This window comes from Schistocerca americana, chromosome 1 (genome assembly GCF_021461395.2).
Source record: "Schistocerca americana isolate TAMUIC-IGC-003095 chromosome 1, iqSchAmer2.1, whole genome shotgun sequence".
NCBI classification, from domain to species: Eukaryota; Metazoa; Arthropoda; class Insecta; order Orthoptera; family Acrididae; genus Schistocerca; species Schistocerca americana.
In genome coordinates this window covers 257360387-257381487 of record NC_060119.1, presented here as the reverse complement: position 1 = coordinate 257381487, position 21101 = coordinate 257360387, and the positions used below count along the sequence as shown (strand labels likewise).

Below are 21101 nucleotides of genomic sequence, written 5' to 3'. Positions count from 1 at the left end.
ATGACCTTTATTAGAAAAGGAGGTAACTTGTAAAAAAGAAAACTTAATTTTTAAGCGTGATTTCATGAGTAGGACTAAAAAATAATATGTTCATTAACATTAACACTAATTATGTATACATATCCTGCAAACTGACTCATCTAACACCATTTCGACGAAATATATCCTACAAATGATCTATGAAAACTATAACTCACTATGTGCACATGTGGTCCGTTTGTTTTTTATCACAATTTCTCTTAGTATTCCTGATCATTTTGACTTTTTTCTTCCTAGTTTTAAAGTAATCTTGTTGTTTTTCCCGTGTTCCGGTCTTTATTCCATTTTTGTGATGCATTTTGTCTTCTCATGACTGCTTCATCACATTGCAAATTGCACCAGGCGTGCCTTTCGACTTTGGCCAAAAGAACTGTTTCCTTTGTTACGAGTATTTGAACTGTTTCAATTGTTCCCATTTTCTGGATTTTTCGGTACTAATTTGTCCAAAAGCTTCTTCGTTTTAGTTTTCAGTGTCATATTTAGAGTTTATATTATTTCCTGACATAATCAGGAGATGGGTACAAGTGGTCTAAATATTTTAAAAAGTTTTTTAAAAAACTTTTCTAAAAATATTCAAAAGTATTTACTTTGGCATCTCGCTTGGTATTTCTTGATTAGAATTTAAATGTTCAAATGTGTGTGAATTCCTAAGGGACCAAACTGTTGAGGTCATCGGTCTCTAGACTTACACACGACTTAAACTAACTTATTCTAAGAACAACACCTACCCACACACACACACACACACACACACACACACACACACACTCATGCTCGAGGGAGGACTCGAACCTTTGGTGGGAGAGGCAACGCAATCCATGACATGGCGCCTCTAACCAAGTGGTCACACCGCGCGGCGGTTAGATCTTAACTTTGATTTTAGATAGGTAGTATCAAATTCTAGTTCAGCACTTCTTATTATCTGAACATTCTGGACTTCTTGGGAGGATTCGCTCGATATTGCAACGTGATCTCTTTGAAATTCTCTTAAACTGGGATTTTCAGCATGTGTTTTTCTGTGCAGAGAGACTCTTGAAGGGAGTGAGTTTTATTAGTACGCTGTTTGCTCTGCAGAGTCCTGTTTTTCTTTCGCCATTCCTGATCGTTCTCTCGTGGGATGAGTACTTTCAATAATATTCGTGAATTTTTTTCTCTTTGTTCTTTTGTGCATTAAAATGCACCAGCAGTAGTATACTATATTTCTTAGGAATTTGTGATACTTATTTCTGTACTATAATTATCATCATTTGGTTTTGAGACTTTTAACAGTGTTGGTGTTTGAAGATTAAATTATGAAACTACAACCCACCCATTATGCAAACAGCTATTCTCACTAATGCTCAACAGTGTTTTGGCACATTTGTACAGTTCGCAACTTTGTTCAGAACTGTAAAGGAAGGAAAATTAGGCCTAAAATATATTATCTCTCGTGACTAATACCGCCTGCTCTACAATGTTAGAAACTAAAACTCCGCAGAATAGATATAAATGTTTTACGCCTAATTTCCATTCGAATACTTGTTACTCGTAACATACTTCTATTGTACAGGCCTGAATAAAAGTATCCACTTGTTGACGGTAGAAATGCGCCGAATCATGATGAGCATTAAAAAGGATAGTTGTCTGTATAATATACGAACCTGAATCTCCACAGTATAACAAATTCCTTTTGATGTGTGACGTTTATACACTGAAGCGCCAGAGAAAGTGGTATAGGAAAGCATATTTAAATACAGTTATATGTAAACAGGCAGAATACGGCACTGCGGTCGGCAACGCCCACATAAGAAAACAAGTGTCTGGCGCAGTTGTTACATCGGTTACTGCTGCTACAGTGGCAGGTTATCAAGAACTTGGTGTTATAGTCGGCGCATGAACGATGGGACACAGCATCTCGGATGTAGCGATGAAGTGGGGATTTTCCCGTACGACCATTTCACGAGTATAATGTGAATATCAAGGACCTCCGACATCGTTGCGGCCCGGAAAAACACCCTGTAAGAACTGGATCAACAACGACTGAAGAGGGTCGTTCAGCTTGACAGAAGTGCAACCCTCCCGTAATCAGCGTGCGAACCATTCAAAGAAACATCATTAATATGGGCTTTGGAAGCCGAAGGCCCTTTCATATACCCTTGATGTATGCACGACACAAAGCTTTACGCCTCGCCTGTACCCGTCAGTACCGACATTAGACTGTTGAAGAGTGGAAACATGGTGCCTGCTCGGACGAGTCTCGTTTCAAATTGTACCGAGCGGATGGACGTGTACGGATATGGAGACAAACTCATGAATACATGGAACCTGAATGTCAGCAGAGGACTGTTCAAACTGATGGTGGCTCTGTAATGGTGTAGGGCGTGTGCTGTTGGAGTGATGTGGGACTCCTGGTACGTCTAGATACGACTTTGACAGGTGACACGTACGTAAGAATCCTATCGATCAACTGCACGCATTCATGTTCACTGTGCATTCCGACAGACTTGGGCAATTCCAGCAGGACAATGCGACACCCCACACCTCCAGAATTGCTACAGAATGCCTCCAGGAACACTCTTCGGAGTTCAAACACTTCCGCTGCCCACCAAACTCCCGAGACACGGACATTATTGAGTATATCTGGGATGCCATGTAACGTGCTGTTCAGAAGAGATCTCCATTCCCTCGCACTCTTTGGATTTATGGACAGCCCTACAAGATTCATGGCATCAGTTCCCAGCACTACTTCAGACATTAGTCGAGACCACGCCACGTCGAGTTGTGGCACTTCTGCATGTCGCGGGGCCCTACATGATATTACGCAGGTGTACCAATTTCTTTAGTTTTTCAGTGTATATGTCCTGTTAGTTAGGAACACTTTTAAGTTAACTTCGTATTTACATCAATTTTTAAGACGAGTGATAAAACTAAGTGTGCACATTAATATGAATTGTTGTTCTGTCTTCAGTCCAAAGACTGTCCTAGGGAGTAGCTTTCGACCTAGTATATGCTGTGAAAATCTCTTCACATCTACGTAATTACTGAAGCCTTTGTCCACCTAAACCTTTAAATGCGAACATTTTTAGGTTAGGCTTTACCGTGACTGTTACTGACATTAAATGAAACAACAAGTTTACTGTTACCAGTCACCGTTTTACTAATACTAACTAACTAATGTAAATCCACCTGATGATGGAGGTTTAAACCTTCGAAACGCGTCGTGGAAATAAATAAAACGGTGACTGGTAACAGTAAACTTGTTGTTTCATTTAATGCCACCTAAACCTGTTTACTGTAGTGAAACGATTAATCTGTATACATTACTTACATACATTCCGTATATTAAAATGAATGAATTTGTGTGTGCGTGTGTTTTTCAATATCGCTTTGGTACGTCATGACACTTGTGACCAAATCTTTTTACAAAAACATGTTCTTATCGGACAAAGAATATGGCTTGCCCATAGAACCTCTAGGTTGAAGGTAGAAACTCTGATATGCCTACAGTAAAATCAGTTGAACTTGGTGCACGTACAGTTACAACATACTACCCATCAGATACTTAGTTCTAGCCATTGCTAATTGGTGACAGTTTCACTAGTAGGCGTGGAATTAGGGGTGGGAAGGAGCTGTCATAGAAAACATAATCGAAGAACGACATTAGTGTCGCATTCATAGTTTTCAGTGTCGGTAGCATTTACGTTCATGTTTAATCGGAAAGAAGAATGAGAACTCTCGTAACGGAGAACTACAGTACATGTACCTAACATTATTTTCTCAGGCCTTAATGGCTGGCTCTGACCACCATGGAACTTCACATTTGAGGTCATCAGTCCCCTAGAACTTAGAACTACTTAAACCTAACTAACCTTAGGACATCACACACATCCATGCCCGAGGTAGGATTCGAACCTGCGACCGTAGCGGTCACGCGATTCCAGACTGAAGCGCCTAGAACCGCTCGGCCACACCGGTCGGCTCAGGCCTTAATGTTGTGAGTACGCGGCAACACAGAATTAGGTGATAGTTTTTATAAACATCATGTCTAAATTAATCACTACGAAACAGAAATTAATACAAGAAACGAATTAAGTGGAACATTGCTGAGATACGTTTTGAAGATTGATGAAGCCAATAAGAGAAATGCTTTAGATTAAGAACAAAGCAAAACACAATTGGAAAAGAGAAGTAAAACATATTCTTATGGACAAGGTAACGAGCAACAGGGTATTTTATGAACAGCTTCTGTGAGTTATTGTTGGAACACCTGACCTATATCAGTGATATACCACTGTTAGAAGACAACTAGCAGTGATGGAAAAACAAATCCCAGTGAAAACCAAGCAAGCTTGAGGGCAAATAGTAAAATGGTGGTTGAAGTTAACAGCAAGTACCGCGTGTGAGTTAAAGAAGTTAGATTCCAAACAAGACACACAGCACGTAACATCCATGATGTTTTCAGGGCAATACAGATAAAAAATTGAGGCTAAGAAATGAAACTACTCGTAAATTTAAAAGTCAAGTCAATGGAGACCAAAACGAAAGTACTCAGGAAATTTCCCCGAGCAACCGCCGAGACGTTGTCGGTGGAGTTCGGATTGAACCTGTATATATGACATTTATGGTTTCACTGGCTGGAGCTGCACTGTGTTTTAAGTCTTATTACATATCTACGACATAAATGCGCAGTTAAAACAAAGTTGCATGAAGTTAGTATAGAGAATGAGTGTTTAAAACAGACGTGGTTACGGCGATGGATTTGAACCTCGGTCGGACAGAAGCTGCCTTGTACAGGTCTGACAGACAGTACCTGCACGTGTAGGCAGACAGCCAGCAGAAGCGCTGCGCACAACGTGTCCGCCGCTGCCCCCATTCTGGCGCCGACTGGCGGGCGCTGGCCGAGCGCCGGCGGGAGCAGCCTCAAGGCCGCCACAGCGTCGCCAGCTGGGAGTCACGTGACCGCAGCGGCACAAGAGCCAGTGCAGTGAGTGTGCATCCACCGTCAACAACAAAGCGCGTATCGATCATGTTAATCTTGAAGCGCACGGTCTGAATCTGAACGAGTTTCCCTCTATGGCACCATCACGTACGATCAGTTAATCTGCACAGTGCGAGTATCCAACACCCCAATAGTGATCACAATTCTTTTAATTTTGAGTCATCATCGTTATGACTAGTTTGATGTGGCCTGTCACGAATTCCTCTCCTGTGCCAATCTTTTCATTTCGATTCTCTTCTGTTCCGGTTTTCTCCCAGTCTATGTTTCACTTTCATATAATGCTGTGCTCCAAACGGACATTGTCAGAAATTTATTCCTATGCTTGATACTAGAAGGCTTCTCTTGGCCAGGAATGCCCTTTTAGCCAGAACTATTCTGCGTTTTATTTTCTTATTGATCAGTCCTTCATGGGTTATTTTGCTGCCTAGGTAGCAGAATTCCGTAACTTCGCAATCTCTAATTCTCATGTTAAGTTTCTCGCTATTCTCTTTTCTGCTACTTCTCATTACTTTCGTCTTTCTTCGATTTACTCCCAATCGACACTCTGTACGTAGATTATTCATTCCATTCAACGCATCCTGCAATTCTTCTTCACTTTCACTGAGGTCAGCAATGCCCGACATCTTGCATCATAACAAAGGCCAAACAGGTAGAAACTTCAACATACGTTTTCGAGAACACATGGATGCTCTTCGTTTAAAAACTTAAATAAATCCACATTTGCCCGACATGTAGCAGAAGAAGAACATCATATCCCATAACCTACAAGTTCTCCACCTAGCCAACAAAGCGAAAAGAATGAACCGAAGTGGCCGTGCGGTTAAAGGCGCTGCAGTCTGGAACCGCAAGACCGCTACGGTCGCAGGTTCGAATCCTGCCTCGAACATGGATGTTTGTGATGTCCTTAGGTTAGTTAGGTTAGGTTTAACTAGTTCTAAGTTCTCGGGGACTAATGACCTCAGCAGTTGAGTCCCATAGTGCTCAGAGCCATTTGAACCATTTTTAGAATGAACCTCCTAGAATAAATTGAAATTTATTCACATAAACATGCATCCCCTTCTAACATACTTAACGACCAAACAGAGTTACCAAACCGAATATTTCTGAAAAACTTCCACACTCTACTTATCAAACCACTTAATGAGCACAATCAAGAAATAACATAAAATAATATAAACCCAACAAATGCATGTAATAATATACAACATGAAAATCTTAATTCTATCCTTGTAATATCGTAAATGTATGAATTACTGGTTTGTATGAATATGTTATGTTGGTTTATCATCTTCAATACTGCCTAAGTAACAAAAAAATGTAAATGTATGAATTACTGCTTTGTATAAATGTGTTATGTTAGTTTATTATCTTCAATACTGCCTAAGTAACAAAAAAAAAACTTAGTATACATCGTACTTAGAATACTTCTATCACCCAAGTCAATGTTTAGTAAACAGTAGCTTAGCTAGAACCTCAAAACTTTCGTAAAATATAACTCTGTCCATAGATAAACTGCTTCTATGTAAATAAAAAAAAACTGTCAGTCGACAACATGGCGGATAAAGCAGTGCGCCTATGTAAAATACGTGACAAAAAGTGTTTGTGCTGTTGCAAAAAAGAAGAAAAGCCAAGAAAAAACAAGTTGAGGAGAATGTAAGTAAAATGAACAACTGATAGTGCGTAACTTTGCACTCGCGAAATTGAAGTAAATGATTGGAATCGTTGCTTTTGCACAGGCCAGCTGCAGCATCCAAAACTGCTGTCGATATTGTACCACTGTAGAAACTGAAGATACATGTAATTTGCCAGCTGAAGATGGCTGCAAACCCGAAATGCATATTGGCATAAATAAAACGCATTAAAGAAAGTGGCTGGTCGCTGTATTTTTATAGTAAAATATCTTGCATCATATTATATTGCCGCCAAACCGATCGCCATCTAACAGATCCTCAATTTTCTTTTCCATTCTTCTGTGTTTTACGCTTGTCAGCAACTTCGATACATGAATTGTTAAGTTGATTGTTCCGTAATTCTCGCACGTGTCGGCTCTTGTAGTCTTCGGAATTGCGTGGATGATGATTTTCCGAAAATCCGATGGTATACCGCCAACTCATACATTCTACCACCATTGTGAATAGTCGTTTTGTTGCCTCTTCCCCAAATGATTTGAGAGATTCCGATGGAATTTTATCTGTCCCTTCTGCTTTACTCCACCATAAGATGTCCAAAGCCCTTTTAAATTGTAGTTCTAATAGTGGATCCCCTGTCTTATTCCCATCAACTCCTGTTTCTTCTTCTACCACGTCATCAGACAAGTCGCTTTCCTCATATCTGCTCTCTCCTCTGTCTTTAACAGTGGAATTCCCACCGCCTTCTTGATGTTACCTCCCTTTCTTTTAATTTTACCGAAGATTGTTTTGACTTTTCTACATGGTGAGTCAGTCTTTCCGACAATCATTTCTTTTTCAATTTCTTCACATTTTTCATGCAGCCATTTCGTCTTAGCTTCCCTGCACTCCCTCTTTATGCCATTCATGAGTGACCTGGATTTTTGAATTCCTGAATTTCCCTGAAAATTTTTGTACTTCCTTCTTCCCTCTATCAACCTGTTATCCACGATTTCTTCGTAGTTACCTTCCTTATACCTACCTTTTTCTTTCCAACTTCTGTGACTGCCTTTTTTAGAGATTGCCATTTCTCTTGAACTGAACTGCCTACTGAGCTGTTTGTCACCACAATATGCATAGCCTTAGAGAACTTCACGCAAATCTCTTCATTCTTTAGCATTTCCATATCCCATTTCTTGGCACATCGATCCTTCCTGACAACTCTTAAATTTCAGAGTTCAATTAGTCTCTCATTTCCACGACCAAGCCCATATTCTCCCGTAAACTCTTCTTCTACTCCCATCCCTACAACCGCATTCCAATCTCTTATGACTTTTAGAGTTTCCTCTGTCTTTACGTACAGAATTACCCGTTCAATATCCTGATGTACTTTCTCTATCTCTCCATCCCCTGCCAGCGAAGTTGGTATGATTACCTGAACTACGAGTATTGTTGTCAGTGTTGGTTTGCTGTTGATTCTGATGAGAACAACCCTGTCATTGGCCTTTTCGAAGTAACTTACTTTCTGCCCTACCTTCCTTTTCATAACGAATGTTACTCCCGTTATACCATTTTCTGCTGCTGTTGATGTGATCCTATACCTGTCTGATCAGAAATCCTTGTCTCCTTTCTGTTTCCCTTCACTGGCCCTTCCTTTATCTAGAGTTAGTTACGAGTACTGTATTTGTATTCCCACATGTTGGGACTGGATTCACTTGTCTTCTACGAATATAACATTTTTTTCTCGGCCAGTTATGGTTCAAAACTGCCAAATTTGTTGTGGGACATCGTGAAATATTCCCGCTTTAGCCCCTACAATTTCATAAAGTTCCGACAGTTGGAGACGCTGTACGTAGCCTTCAAAATGGCGTCTGTAAAGAAGATGCGGTCCAAGCAGAGAGCTGTCGTTGAGTCGTTGAGTTCCTTTTGGCCGAAGGCCAGGGCATCGCAGATATTCACAGACGCTCGCAGAATGTTAACGGAAACCTGGCAGTCACCATTGCAAAGTCGCGCGAATCTGTCCAATCTCCCGAGTGCCGGCCCGTCGCACACAGCTGTGACTACTGCAATGTTCGGAAGTGCGGACACTTTCATTCGAGGTTTTTGTAAGTGTGTAAGTCTCAACTTCTCTTTCTCCACGACAACGCAAGGTCTCATACGCATCTGCACGCCCAAGAGGAACCAATAAAATTTCAGTGGGCTTTCTTTCCTCATCCACCCTACAGCCCGGATTTTGCAGCATCCGACTTCCACCTGTTTGCCCCAATCAAGGATGCACTCCGTGGGAAGCAGTGCGTGGAGGATGGAGCAGTTATTCATGCAGCAAGAGTCGGTTCTGTCATCGACCACTGGAGTGGTAACATACGAGCATACAGACACTCCCAGGAAGATGGCGTACGGCCGTCGCACTGAACGGGCAGTATGTTGACAAACAGGGTTTTGTAGCGAAAAGAGTGAGGAATTATATGATATACTGGAATCCTGAATAAAACCAACCTGCTTTCAGAAATAAAGTGTTGCCCCTCGTACATAGAAAAATAATGATTGTTAAAACATTTTCAGACAACTTCCGGGAATGCAAACTAGGGATGTCTTCGACAATCGACGATATTTTGACAGGTGAAAAGACCGTCATGGGATCAGGATTTCAAGCAGGATTTAAGCAACAGCATTTAATCTCAGCTGCTTCCTTAATAGTATTATCCCAACAGACAGAAGTGCATAGCAAATCTCTGTGTTATTGTACTCCATAGGATGACTGGTATCAAGGCAATGTTTTGCAATAACAGATTTGGTTAGCTGTTATAAAGGTGTGTGACGCTTATGTTCAGTAGACCGGACCTCCACGGTCCTGATGGTCTGACCAACGTATGACATGCCAGAACTGCGTGAAATACGGCAGACACGCGTCTTAGTCATCATTTGCAGACCATAAATTGGACCTGATAGTGAGCGAGGAACACACTTCATACTGTGTTTACACAGAGTGCGATCAGTCCTGTTGCAAATACTACCTGTGTAAGGCAGATTTAACTGCCAACTCGTTATTTCTATCACTCACCCGATTCACGGTTGATTAATAGACAAGTTGCACGTCTGATCTTTCGCTATAACCTTTCTGGAGAAAGACAGCTTGGAGGTAGGGTAGCTGAGCTGTCATATTTTCAGGTCTGAGATGATGCTGAGGTAATTCTCAGCCGGATGGCGATAGCTATCAGTTAAAAATCAGAGTTGACTTCCTATAACTGGCATGTCCCACTGTATCATCAACTAATCTCCTGAGCAACACATCAAGGAAGGAAAGGCAGCCGAACTATTCCTCTTATTTATTTCTGGCCTGATAATGGCCATGTATACAAAAGATAGCTGCGCTGCTTCTCCAAACATCTTTCAGCGTCGTACCACACAGATTACTGGTGCGGCGGTTCAGTATACTTAGATTCTTCGCTCTCAGCTGCAGCGAATTACTCCAATTCCAACGTATCTTCTGTATCTGGAAAGCTGTTAATCGTGTAGTCATCCCCTTGCCTTAGACAATCCTGAAATACGACGTAAAGATATTAACAGTACATTATCAGATAAGATACACCAAATTTTTTGCAGTAATGTGGTCATTATTTTCGTTTCAATCTGTGAATTCACTGACCCACTGCAGTGAGGAAACGGAAGCGCTTAACCCACTGTACGTGCAGGGTGTTGCTCATGGCTAAAGTGGTTTAGTGATGTTTTGGGTCTGTTTTCTAGGACAGTGTCTTGGGCCCACTCATTCAGGCTACCGTGGTATGACATATAATGCTTATTTCAACAGTCTCGGTCACGAATTTCATGATCAGCATATCGTGGACACTCCCATATTTCAAGACGACAACGACTTGTTCACAGGGCTGCACGCCTACGTTGGTAGTTTGACTAACACTCAGGAACCGTATCAAACCCCGTCTAGTCCGCTAACTCATCCCACCATAGTTACGCAGACGATTTCTGGTACGATATGCAATAGCATCTGGAACTTACCAAGATCCAAGCGATTTAAAAACTCCACATGATCTAGTCAACAGTGAATTGCTTCGTCTGCATACGGCATACGTGAAGAAACTTGTGGACTGCCTTCCTGGCGAACTGAGATCCTAATCATGACTAGAGACTGTGTTAACACGATGTTTATGTGATGTCTCCTGGATGTGAAAATTTTGTTGTTTTGTTGTGTTATGGTGGCTGTTTTCCCTGTTTTTATTTTGGTCTTTTCTTTTCGTGGGGTATTCTTTTTGAGTTGTTACTCGTTTACCTTTTAATGTCCTTATTTAACAGTTCTTTCATACTGTCTGTTTAGTGGGCACTTGCGAGCGTCGCCGACTTCAAGTCCCTCTCGTGGATTGTGGGCGGCTTTGTCCTGCTTCTAGTGAGCGTCTAGGTTGTCCGTATTAGTATTCAAATAATTTTCAAAATTTTTGTTTTATTTTGAGAACAGTACATCTTACAATTAACAATTCTTGTGACTAGGTAAAGTTAAAAGTGTTGGAGAGGGTTGCTGTGCATTAAAATATATGTTGGAAATTGCGTCCACGGGCGGATAAACAAGTGCAGATTTGACTGTGATATGCTTGTCGCGTAGACAGTTGCTTTAGTTTTGAAGTCACAAAGCGTGCGTGGGCGATGACGCTACACAAGGGGTTTAGCTGCTCCACAAACAAAAAAGGCTGATGGACTAAGTAAGGTCCGTCGAGCGAGGGGACCATAGAGTTTCTGAGATGACGCGTTCCACAAAAATCTCTTCCAGAACACCCACAGTGTTATTAGCTGTGAGCGCATCTTGTTGAAACCATGAGTAGTTTATTTTGTCTTCATTTAGATGGTGATTGGAACTGTCGATCATTAAACAATAACGTTCACTCTTCATGGTTTCTTCAAAAAATAAAGATCCAGTAATACGTCGTCCGGATATTGCCAGCGACATTCCAAATTTCTAATCAAGCAATGGCGTCTGCTTTGTGTGTTACGTTACCAGAGAGTTGAAACCAGGCCTCGTATGTTTGCAAGGTGACGCCAAGAATATCAGTGGTATTCCTCTCAACAAAAGATGTAAGCCATTTGCAGTAAGATTGCGCTTTTCATGATCCTCATCTTTCAATCCATGGGCTGCTGTTACTTTATAGTCGGCCGGAGTGGCGGAGCGGTTCTAGGCGCTACATTCTGGAACCGCGCGACCGCTGCGGTCGCAGGTTCGAATCCTGCCTCGGGCATGGCTGTGTGTGACGTCCTTAGGTTAGTTAGGTTTAAGTAGTTCTAAGTTGTAGGGGACTGATGACCTCAGAAGTTAAGTCCCATAGTGCTCAGAGCAATTTGAACCATTTTTGATACTTTATACGAGGACAACTTCAGTGTTTACGTAAACGCTTTTTGCATGGTTGCCCGTACCTGTCTTTTTATTGTACCAACTTGCACAACGAATTTGTTGGCCTCTTCTGCATATAGTTGGAAACATCCAGCAATTCCGGTTCATTTAGTTTAGGTGGTTGTGAAGGTTGCTTTCTGCCAGATTTGTTTCGAACTTTCAACGTAAACTACAACCGTAGTTGGTATTCCAGTGCACAGCGACTTTCCGAACGCACTGAACAGCTATACAATTAATTGTAGCTTATATCTCGTTCGACCAGAGCGCATCAACGTTTATGTCGTGAGACATTTGTTGACGTGTTCGACAGTGCTTTCATGATTTTCGATTTAACGTGCTCAAATGGGTGTTACTGCATATAAAGTCTGAGTACGAAATTTAGTTTTCCTAGTTTTACTATTACCTTTCCTCTTTCTGTTTTAACAGATCAGTTAATTTCTGAGAAACCAAAACCGATTATGATGCCATTTCTGTGCCGCCACACTGGAAAATCGATGGTGCTTTAAACGGTCATACGATGCAGTATAAATTAGGAATTACATTGTTCCCATAATAGAAATTTCTTTGTAAACGTACAGGTTCCATTGTGCGATATAAAATAAAAACATGGTGCTTTAATGAAGTGCTTAAACCACAGAGGAATTAAGAAGCTCAGGCCGAAAATCTGGGTAGTGTGACAAGTGTGGCTTCTGACAGTGTGCTACTGTGATGCAGGTGGTACAAGCACTTGCTACCGTTGTCATGTGTGTATAGTGTTTCACTCCACTGTCTTTCTTTTAATCGCTTTATTTATATTCTCCTCGCGTGGGAACTAAATTCCGGTATTCCCATTTTGCTGAGATTTCACTGAAAGAGCCGAAAAGCTACATAATGGTCTTCGCTGCACGCATGCATAGCCAAGAGAGAAAGAGAGAGAGAGAGAGAGAGAGAGAGAGTACGTTTTATGAGGCTGGCGATGTCCAGATAACTGTCGTTATTGTTTATCAGTGTATATCGTTCAACCATCCAGCTAGGAGTAAGTAAACAGATCGGTTGTTGCGGAACGTTAAAGTCCGGCTATCTCGCCTAGTGCATGCGTTAAGGATACAGGTTATCTCTAAAACAACCGGTTTTCAGTTATGTCGGTTTTTTTACGCCAGTTTCTCCTGTTAACACCCCTCAAAACAACTGGTTTCTGGAAGTAGAAATCGAACAAAGCTAGAAAAGGTTGACTCTCTCAGTTACATGATGCATAGATCAAAGATTAGTTTATAAGGCCAGATGTCCGAACCTCGAAATAAATACCGATACATTTAGCGCAGCACAGGGAACCCAATAAAGCTTATATTGCCCCTGAGAAGTAACCACGAAAGGTGTGTAATAAAGTGCAATGCACAACTGGGATAAGCCATGAAGTAAAGTTGTGCTGATGGAAGGGGAGTAGAACCCAGTACCTATATGAATTGTTGACTAAGCACCATCAGATTCAGATATTAAATATGTTCACCAAATAGCGCGATACTGGAATCTGAAATGATGATAGAAATGATTTTTTGCATTGCATTTATTCGAACCAGACACCTTCCGCCATTGTTTTATAGCTATGAATAAACAAGAAATATTTATAGTTCCTTCACCAGTTGTGAGATGTGCACATGTCTGGCTAGAGGTAACAGAACGACTGGTTCTGTGCCGCCTGGGACTCCGATTCCATGCATATTGTCGTCCCATGCATGACGTTGTTGGCCCCGCAGAAGAGGTGTCAACTATCAAATCCTCTTTCGCTAGTAGTTAGGACCGTGCCGTTCTTAGAGACCTGGTGGAGTATGGCGTCATTAGGAAACAATGAAATGCTGAGACAGTACCATCTCGAAAGGTTCAAATCCAGAGAAAATTTGCAATTGGAGCTCGAATCTCTCACGTAACAATTGGAAATATATATAAGATAATTAATTAATTGTGTGACGTGGTGGGCTCTTTAAAATGGTTGAGATCTGAATTTAAATTACTTTTTTAACATTGGTTGGTTAATATTTATCCTGAGCAACATTGTTCACGAACTTATCTTGACATACATTACATTTAAGTTACGAACTGAAATAATCTTTTGGTATTTTTGCCTCGGCTCAATATTTGTCCTCGAGCATGAGATCTTCGATTGTTACTTGCAATTGCCCACACACGCACGAGAGAAATATTTCTTACCACTTTTAACAATTAGTTGTAGTCGGAGTAGTGGCTCTGGAACTCGGCCAAGAACTGAAAATGAAAATCAGTCCGCTGTGGAGAAAATGTTTGTTGTAATTTTAGCTGGCGAATTCTTCGCTCCCGTGAATTTTATGAATTATTAGCAAGTATAATATCATGGAACATCTCATATGATATAACTAAGTTTCGGCAGGCTCTTAGCGATTTTGTGTGGTATGTTGCTATAATCGTATTTGACTATGGTCTCATTTTGTTCAAGTCTGTAGCACAGCTCGTGCCAAGACAAATTGAATATTTATCATTTTTGACGTCATGAGGAGCGTCGATTATACACAAGAAAACGGAGTTTAAAACGGAGTAAAGTCTAAGACTTGTGACGTGGTGTTCTGATTGTGTTTAATAAAAGGGGAAAGCAGTCGAGGCAATTCGAAACACCTATGCCCCGTGTGGAGTGAGTGCTATTAAGAAAGTCAAGCTGTACCGTTTCAAGTACGATCGTTTTAAGATAAATTAATCGACATATTCAGAAAGACAAGTTGTGGACGATGAAGAACGTTTCTGTGATTTACTACTCTTGACAATGGCTGTGTATCTGATAACTGGTATGTGTGGTGACCAATTAACCTCCGTATCACACTTCTGTTCAGTTGTCACATTGAGGTTAAAAGAAAGGAAGGGGGATTACTGTACAATGTCCCGTGGAAAACGAGATTAGACGTGAAGCAGAATCTCGAACTGGGAAGGATGGGGAAGGAAGCCGTCTGTACCCTCTTAAAGGATTGTCTATTCATTTGCCGTAATGGATTTCAGGAGGTCGCGGTCAAACTATATCAGTGCAACTTGACGACGATTTGAAGTATTCTATGATAACCACATAAAGGAGAAAGTATTGGGTAAGACATAACAAACATTATCTCAAACGATGGCCTGTAAACATAATCACACTGTACTGTTTTTCATGTGCATCTGATAGCTCAAACAAGCTGTTTGCCAACAAATGAGACGCATTTCACTCGCAGAGTGACAAATGTGGCCTGGAGACAGCACCAAGGAGCTTGGTATGCAAACAAGCTTACAGCACGTCTTCTAATATGGCACCCGCACGTGTTTAAATATTTTCTCCCCCTTATCGATCAAACACAAGAAAGATTTTTGTTTCTGTTTGTTTTGTTGTGGGCGACTGTGATCTAAACGTGGCTTAACTCAAAATCAGCATGTCGCTACATGTCTGAGATCGAAAATCTACCTGCGCATCATTAGACCTTATTCGATAACGAGGTGGAATGTATTGTTGAGAATTTCTGTGATAGTTGTGTCTATTTTGTTCAAAAACCTAATTCCGCTGTATTTTATGTTTTTTACCTCTAGATCTGCAGGTTAGTGATATAGCTGTTTGTAGCTCTGTCACAGAGGAGGTAAAATGCTACTCTTTGGCCAGTTCGGAACTGAAAGCTACTGCCTTTTACTCTTTACAATGCGTCGACAATTTCATGGAGCAAATGACCATCTGCAGCGTACATAGAATCCCCATTGCCCTTGTGACGGCTGACACAGACAGTTTACAATGTAGACCATGAGATTAGTTGTAGCTGCTGCGTGAAAGTAATCTCCCCTGTCTAAATATATTTGGTAAGTCGATGACACATTAAAGATGAATTCTTCAGCATCTTTGATTCGTATGTCACAAATACATGAAGTGAATCTTACAAGATAATCCTTTGTCATTCAGGAAGTAACAAAACTTTACAGCGTCACCAGACATGTTCCAGTATGTTGTCATGACCCAGTCATAGTCGTAGCAGTGATGTTATGTTTCTAGAGACAATGTCTTTCTTGAGTGGGCAAAAAATTTAGGAATGCACCTTGTGTGCCAACGATGCAGCTGTTTAATTACTTTTCCCACGACGTCATGACGACTATTTTAATATTTATGGTGAGGGGGGAGAATGGAAAGTTGCACACACCACCGCAATACATAAGAAAGAAAATAAACGTAATCCACTGAGTTACAGATCCATTTCATTGACATCGACATGCAGCAGGACGTGCGAACAAATACTTTGCTCCAACTTTATGAAATATCCCCAAATATTGACCTCAAACCAACATGGATTTCGTAAGCATCCCTCTTGAGAGAGACATGTGGCACTTTATGCGCTCGATGTATTGGATACAAGGGCCATCAAATTGATTCCCTATTTGTAGAGTTCGAAGAACTGTTTTGATATGATTCGTCATTAATCTGTTGTGCGATTGGATTCTTGATTTCCCGTCTGAAAGTTCACAGTTCGTAGTAAATGATGGGACATCACCTAATGAAATGGAAGTTATGAATGTGTTCCACAAGTAAAGCGATATAGATCTGCTTTTTCTAATATTATATGTACATAAACTATTCAGCAGACAATCAGAAAATATCTCTCAGATTTTTGGCTGGTAATGTTGCCATCTAGTAAACTCCTCAGACGAGCAGATTGAATTGCAAAATCGTGTTAAAAATATATCTTTACAGTGCAAAAGGTGACAATTGATCTTATGCAATAAAATGTTTGATGTGATCCACATGAAAACCAAAACAATTCCGTTAATGTTGGCTTACACGGTAAATTAGTCACATTTAATGGTAATAGATTCAACTAAATGTCTAAGAGATACGACCACGAACAACTCAATCTGGATCATCATGGAAAATATTGTCGGGAAGGAAACCAAAAGGCCGTGTTTTATTGGTAAAATGCATAGAAGATGCAAGAAATCAATTAAAGCGACAGTCTAAAACACACTTGTCTGTCCTCTTCGTGAGATCCCTGCGAGATAGGACTAGTCGAAGAGATAGAAAAAGTTCAAAGCAGGACAGTTCATTTTGTATTATCGTGAAATAGGAGACTATGTCGCTGATATGATAAATGAGTTGGAAGAGAAATCGCTTAAACGTGGCGTTTTACATTGCGGCGAGGTGTTTTCACGAAACTCCAATCGCCAACTTCCTCCGCTGAATGCCACGATGTTTTATTTATCCTAATATACAGAGGAGACATGACCGTTGTGGTAAGAGGCATCGGTGCTTGCACTTTAAGGTTTAGTTATTCATTGTTTCCACGCGCTTTTTGAGGGTGAACGGTAGGTAAATAATGTGAAAGTTGTCCAAACAAACCCCTGGTAAGCGCCGGCCGAAGTGGCCGTGCGGTTCTAAGCGCTACAGTCTGGAGCCGAGCGACTGCTACGGTCGCAGGTTCGAATCCTGCCTCGGTCATGGATGTCTGTGATGTCCTTAGGTTAGTTAGGTTTAATTAGTTCTAAGTTCTAGGCGACTGATGACCTCAGAAGTTAAGTCGCATAGTGCTCAGAGCCATTTGAACCAACCCCTCATAAGCACTTAATTGTGAGTTGCAGAGTGTTCATCCAAGTGTGAATACAGGTGACACACGATGTGTAGTAGGAAGGAGGGAGGCAATTAGGAATGAATAAGAGTGAAAAAGTGTGAAATAAAAGAGCGAAAAGCTTGCAAAATATTCCCTACGTAAATGTATGCCACCGTTCCTTTTGTCTTAGGACAGAGAGAAAAGGAAGGAATGTTTTCAAGACAAAGAATGGATAATAGATAAGGGGGTATAATAGAATACGATTTCATAGATTTTGGCAGGAATGATAAAAGACAGTAAAGAAAGCCGGAAGTAAAAGAGAACGTACAGTTCCAATGGAAACGACTAGATTTGTTTATAACGTTTTGGGAGAATGAGTAGAACGGCAATTGAAGTGATAATGAAAGGCAAGAGAGAAGAAATTAACAATCAATAAATGTAAGACGAATTCCTTTGCATAATTTTTGGAGGATGGAGGGTGTATTAAGGATTTTGGGGGGGGGGGTGTCGGGAGAGAGAAAAATTATCTAGCCTGATTACCCTGTAAATCTCTAGAGCCAGGCGGGCTGGCCGAGTGGTTCTAGGCGCTACAGTCTGGAACCACGCGACCGCTACGGTCGCAGGTTCGAATCCTGCCTCGGGCGTGGATGTTTGTGATGTCCTTAGGTTAGTTAGGTTTTAGTAGTTCTAGGGTACTGATGACCTCAAAAGTTAAGTCCCATAGTGCTCAGAGCCATTTGAACCATTTTTGTTACTTTATACGAGGACAACTTCCGTGTTTACGTAACCGCTTTTTGCATGGTTGCCCGTCCCTGTCTTTTTATTGTACCAACTAGCACAACGACTTTGTTGGCCTCTTCTGCATGTAGTTGGAAACATCCAGCAACTCCGGTTCATTTAGTTTAGGTGGTTGTGAAGGTTGCTTTCTGCCAGATTTGTTTCGAACTTTCAACGTAAGCTACAACCGTAGTTGGTATTCCAGTGCACAGCGACTTTCCGAACGCATTGAAGAGCTATACTATTAATTGTAACCTATATCTCGTTCAACCAGAGCGCATAAACGTTTATGTCGTGAGACATTTGTTGACGTGTTCGACAGTGCTTTGATGATTTTCGATTTAACGTGCTCAAATGGGTGTTACTGCATATAAAGTCTGAGTACGAAATTTAGTTTTCCTAGTTTTACTATTACCTTTCTTCTTTCTGTTTTAACAGACCAGTTAATTTCTGAGAAACCAAAACCGATTATGATGCCATTTCTGTGCCCCCACACTGGAAAATCGATGGTGCTTAAAACGGTCATACGATGCAGTATAAATTAGGAATTACATTGTTCCCATTACGTGTTTACGTAATCTCTAGACAAGGTATAAATGAAACAAAAATAGAATATTTAACAAAGTGTACATTCAAAAGAAATTCACTTTAGTGGAAAAGGCAACTCAGAGGAGAACAAACTCAAATTTTATTTTATCTGTTGCCACGTAATCTTACACGGTCTCTCAATGAGGAAAAGTGAAGGAAAAGACGACATAGCAAAAGTTTTAAGGACTCTAATATTTTATCCAGAATCCCACATTATTTTGTTCTATTACGCGTCCTGGGATAGAATCTACAAACCGTTGGATGTAACAGCCTTAACAAGCAACTTCCTTCGAAGCTTCAAGAACGCAGTTCCAAAGAGCATCAGCTGATGTTGGTTGGTTTCGTGGCCAGCTCACTGTTACACATTCTGGCGACCGCAGTTCTCTCGTTTTCCATAGGGTGCCTATCAGCAGGCCGTGGTGGCCAGTCGATCACGTTGACGCCAATCGTGAAGAGTTGTTGCTGAACGAATGCAGACATATGAACGGGACAATGTTCCTCTTGAAATGTGAAGCCCCATCCTGTGTACGGCATTTGAACTGATGGAAGGATCACATTATCCAATACGTACACGTACTGCTCGCCGTCGAGAGTTTCTTCTATCCTGTGAAGAAATCCTGCTCCTCTTACAGAGAACCATCCCCAGCAGGAAACTGATTTCTACCCACTTCTTCTTCGCATCGACCGTCGTTACTGGTGGGAAACACCTTTTCGTTAGTAAAAATGACATTTTCCCAAGACGCACTTTGACAGAGCTCTGCAAATGCCAGCCAGTATAAAACTTTGCCTTCACTGTGCTCTTGTTTAATAGCGAATCGTCATGCATTCAGCTCAGCATCCCTCAGCCTTTGGTGAATTGTGTCGCTGGAGCCAAGGAAATTCGTTTCCCACTGCAACTTCTCTGCTCTTAGACTCTAGCTCCCTGTCCTCCTGCTGTGAGCTCTCTCTCTCTTCTTGCCGGAGCCAGGAGCTCTGTTGGTAGCGCGTCTTACAAGCTAGCTTCTCCATCATCTCGTTGCAGAGGTATGTGGCACGTCATTGTGTCTGCCAGCTTCTCTGATGGGACATCCACCTTCTTCGATAAGAGCGACGACTGTATCTCATCTCTCCCAGCAAGCCATTGCAACAGTCGGCCTGATGTGTATTTCTCCTTTCTGCTCTTATATAATGATGTCAGGACAGAAAGTAAATACATTTATGTCAAAAGAAGCGGCAGGGGCAGAGCCATGTCCTGTGGCCGTGACGATCCGCCCCGGACCGGATTGGCTGTTGGCCTACCACGGCCAGCTGGTTCGCTTCGTTCTCATCTCAGCACCAGTCTGTAGCTTGCTGCCCAACGTAGCTATCCGGCCTGGCTGGCCTGTAGCTCGCTAGACGCAGTTAATACAAGCCGAGGTGGAGAAGCCACTCACTCTCCGTGAAGGATCAAGTCTTTCATCTACCCTACCCAAGTCTGTAGTGTAAACTAAGGCAGCTCGAGCAATTTTGCTATAACATGAGCAGGCGCATCTACTTTTGACGTTTCCCTCAAATATTTAACGAAAACTAAGTTAAAGAATACCCTCAAGATAAATGTGGCTACCACAAAATATTTCGGCTAGCTAACAACCCTATGATAGAGGAAGCTATTCTTTCTTGTAAGCGTTCTGCATGAGATCTCGCCTTAAGGAAATATGTATTCTGCCAAGATAAATAAGCGGACTGTGAAAGTAAACAGTGGCAAATAATTTTGTATGTACAGAGTATTATTCACATTTTGAGCACTTATAAAGGGTACTCAACGTCTCTGAAACAAGAAATGCTGCGTGACAGAAATTATGTTCCGCTGACGCACTTCATTTACATCCCAATGATAGATGATAACTCTGTAATTCACAGTTAAGTGTTTCGTAAAGAGTTAACAGAATCGCTTCAATTTCTCAATCGTTCCACCCACGTACGAAACTCAAGAAAAAGGGACACTAAAATCTTTATGTGTGAGTTCTAATTATTCTTATATTACTACAGTAATATCATTCTTTGTACGGTGGTGGCAACAAAAACTGTTGCATGCAGAGGAGAATGATAGTGGTTGAAATATCGTGGAAATAACGTGCTGCTGTGAAAAAGCGTTATTTTAATAATGCGTCGCAAACTCGTCCCCATGTCCCCTGACACATCCAACCAAAAGG

The 21101-nt window shown here is 41.3% G+C and overlaps 1 protein-coding gene across 1 annotated transcript in view; it reads right to left on the bottom strand.

The window, feature by feature from the left end:
- LOC124564815 (inter-alpha-trypsin inhibitor heavy chain H4-like) overlaps positions 1 to 4892 on the bottom strand; it is a 208243-nt gene extending 203351 nt beyond the window's left edge. The window contains exon 1 of the mRNA XM_047131013.1: positions 4829 to 4892. Within this exon, the coding sequence (XP_046986969.1) occupies positions 4829 to 4891 (63 nt within the window). The 5' untranslated portion in view covers position 4892. The remainder of the gene's footprint in view (positions 1 to 4828) is intronic.
- Between the last annotated feature and the right edge of the window lie 16209 nt (positions 4893 to 21101).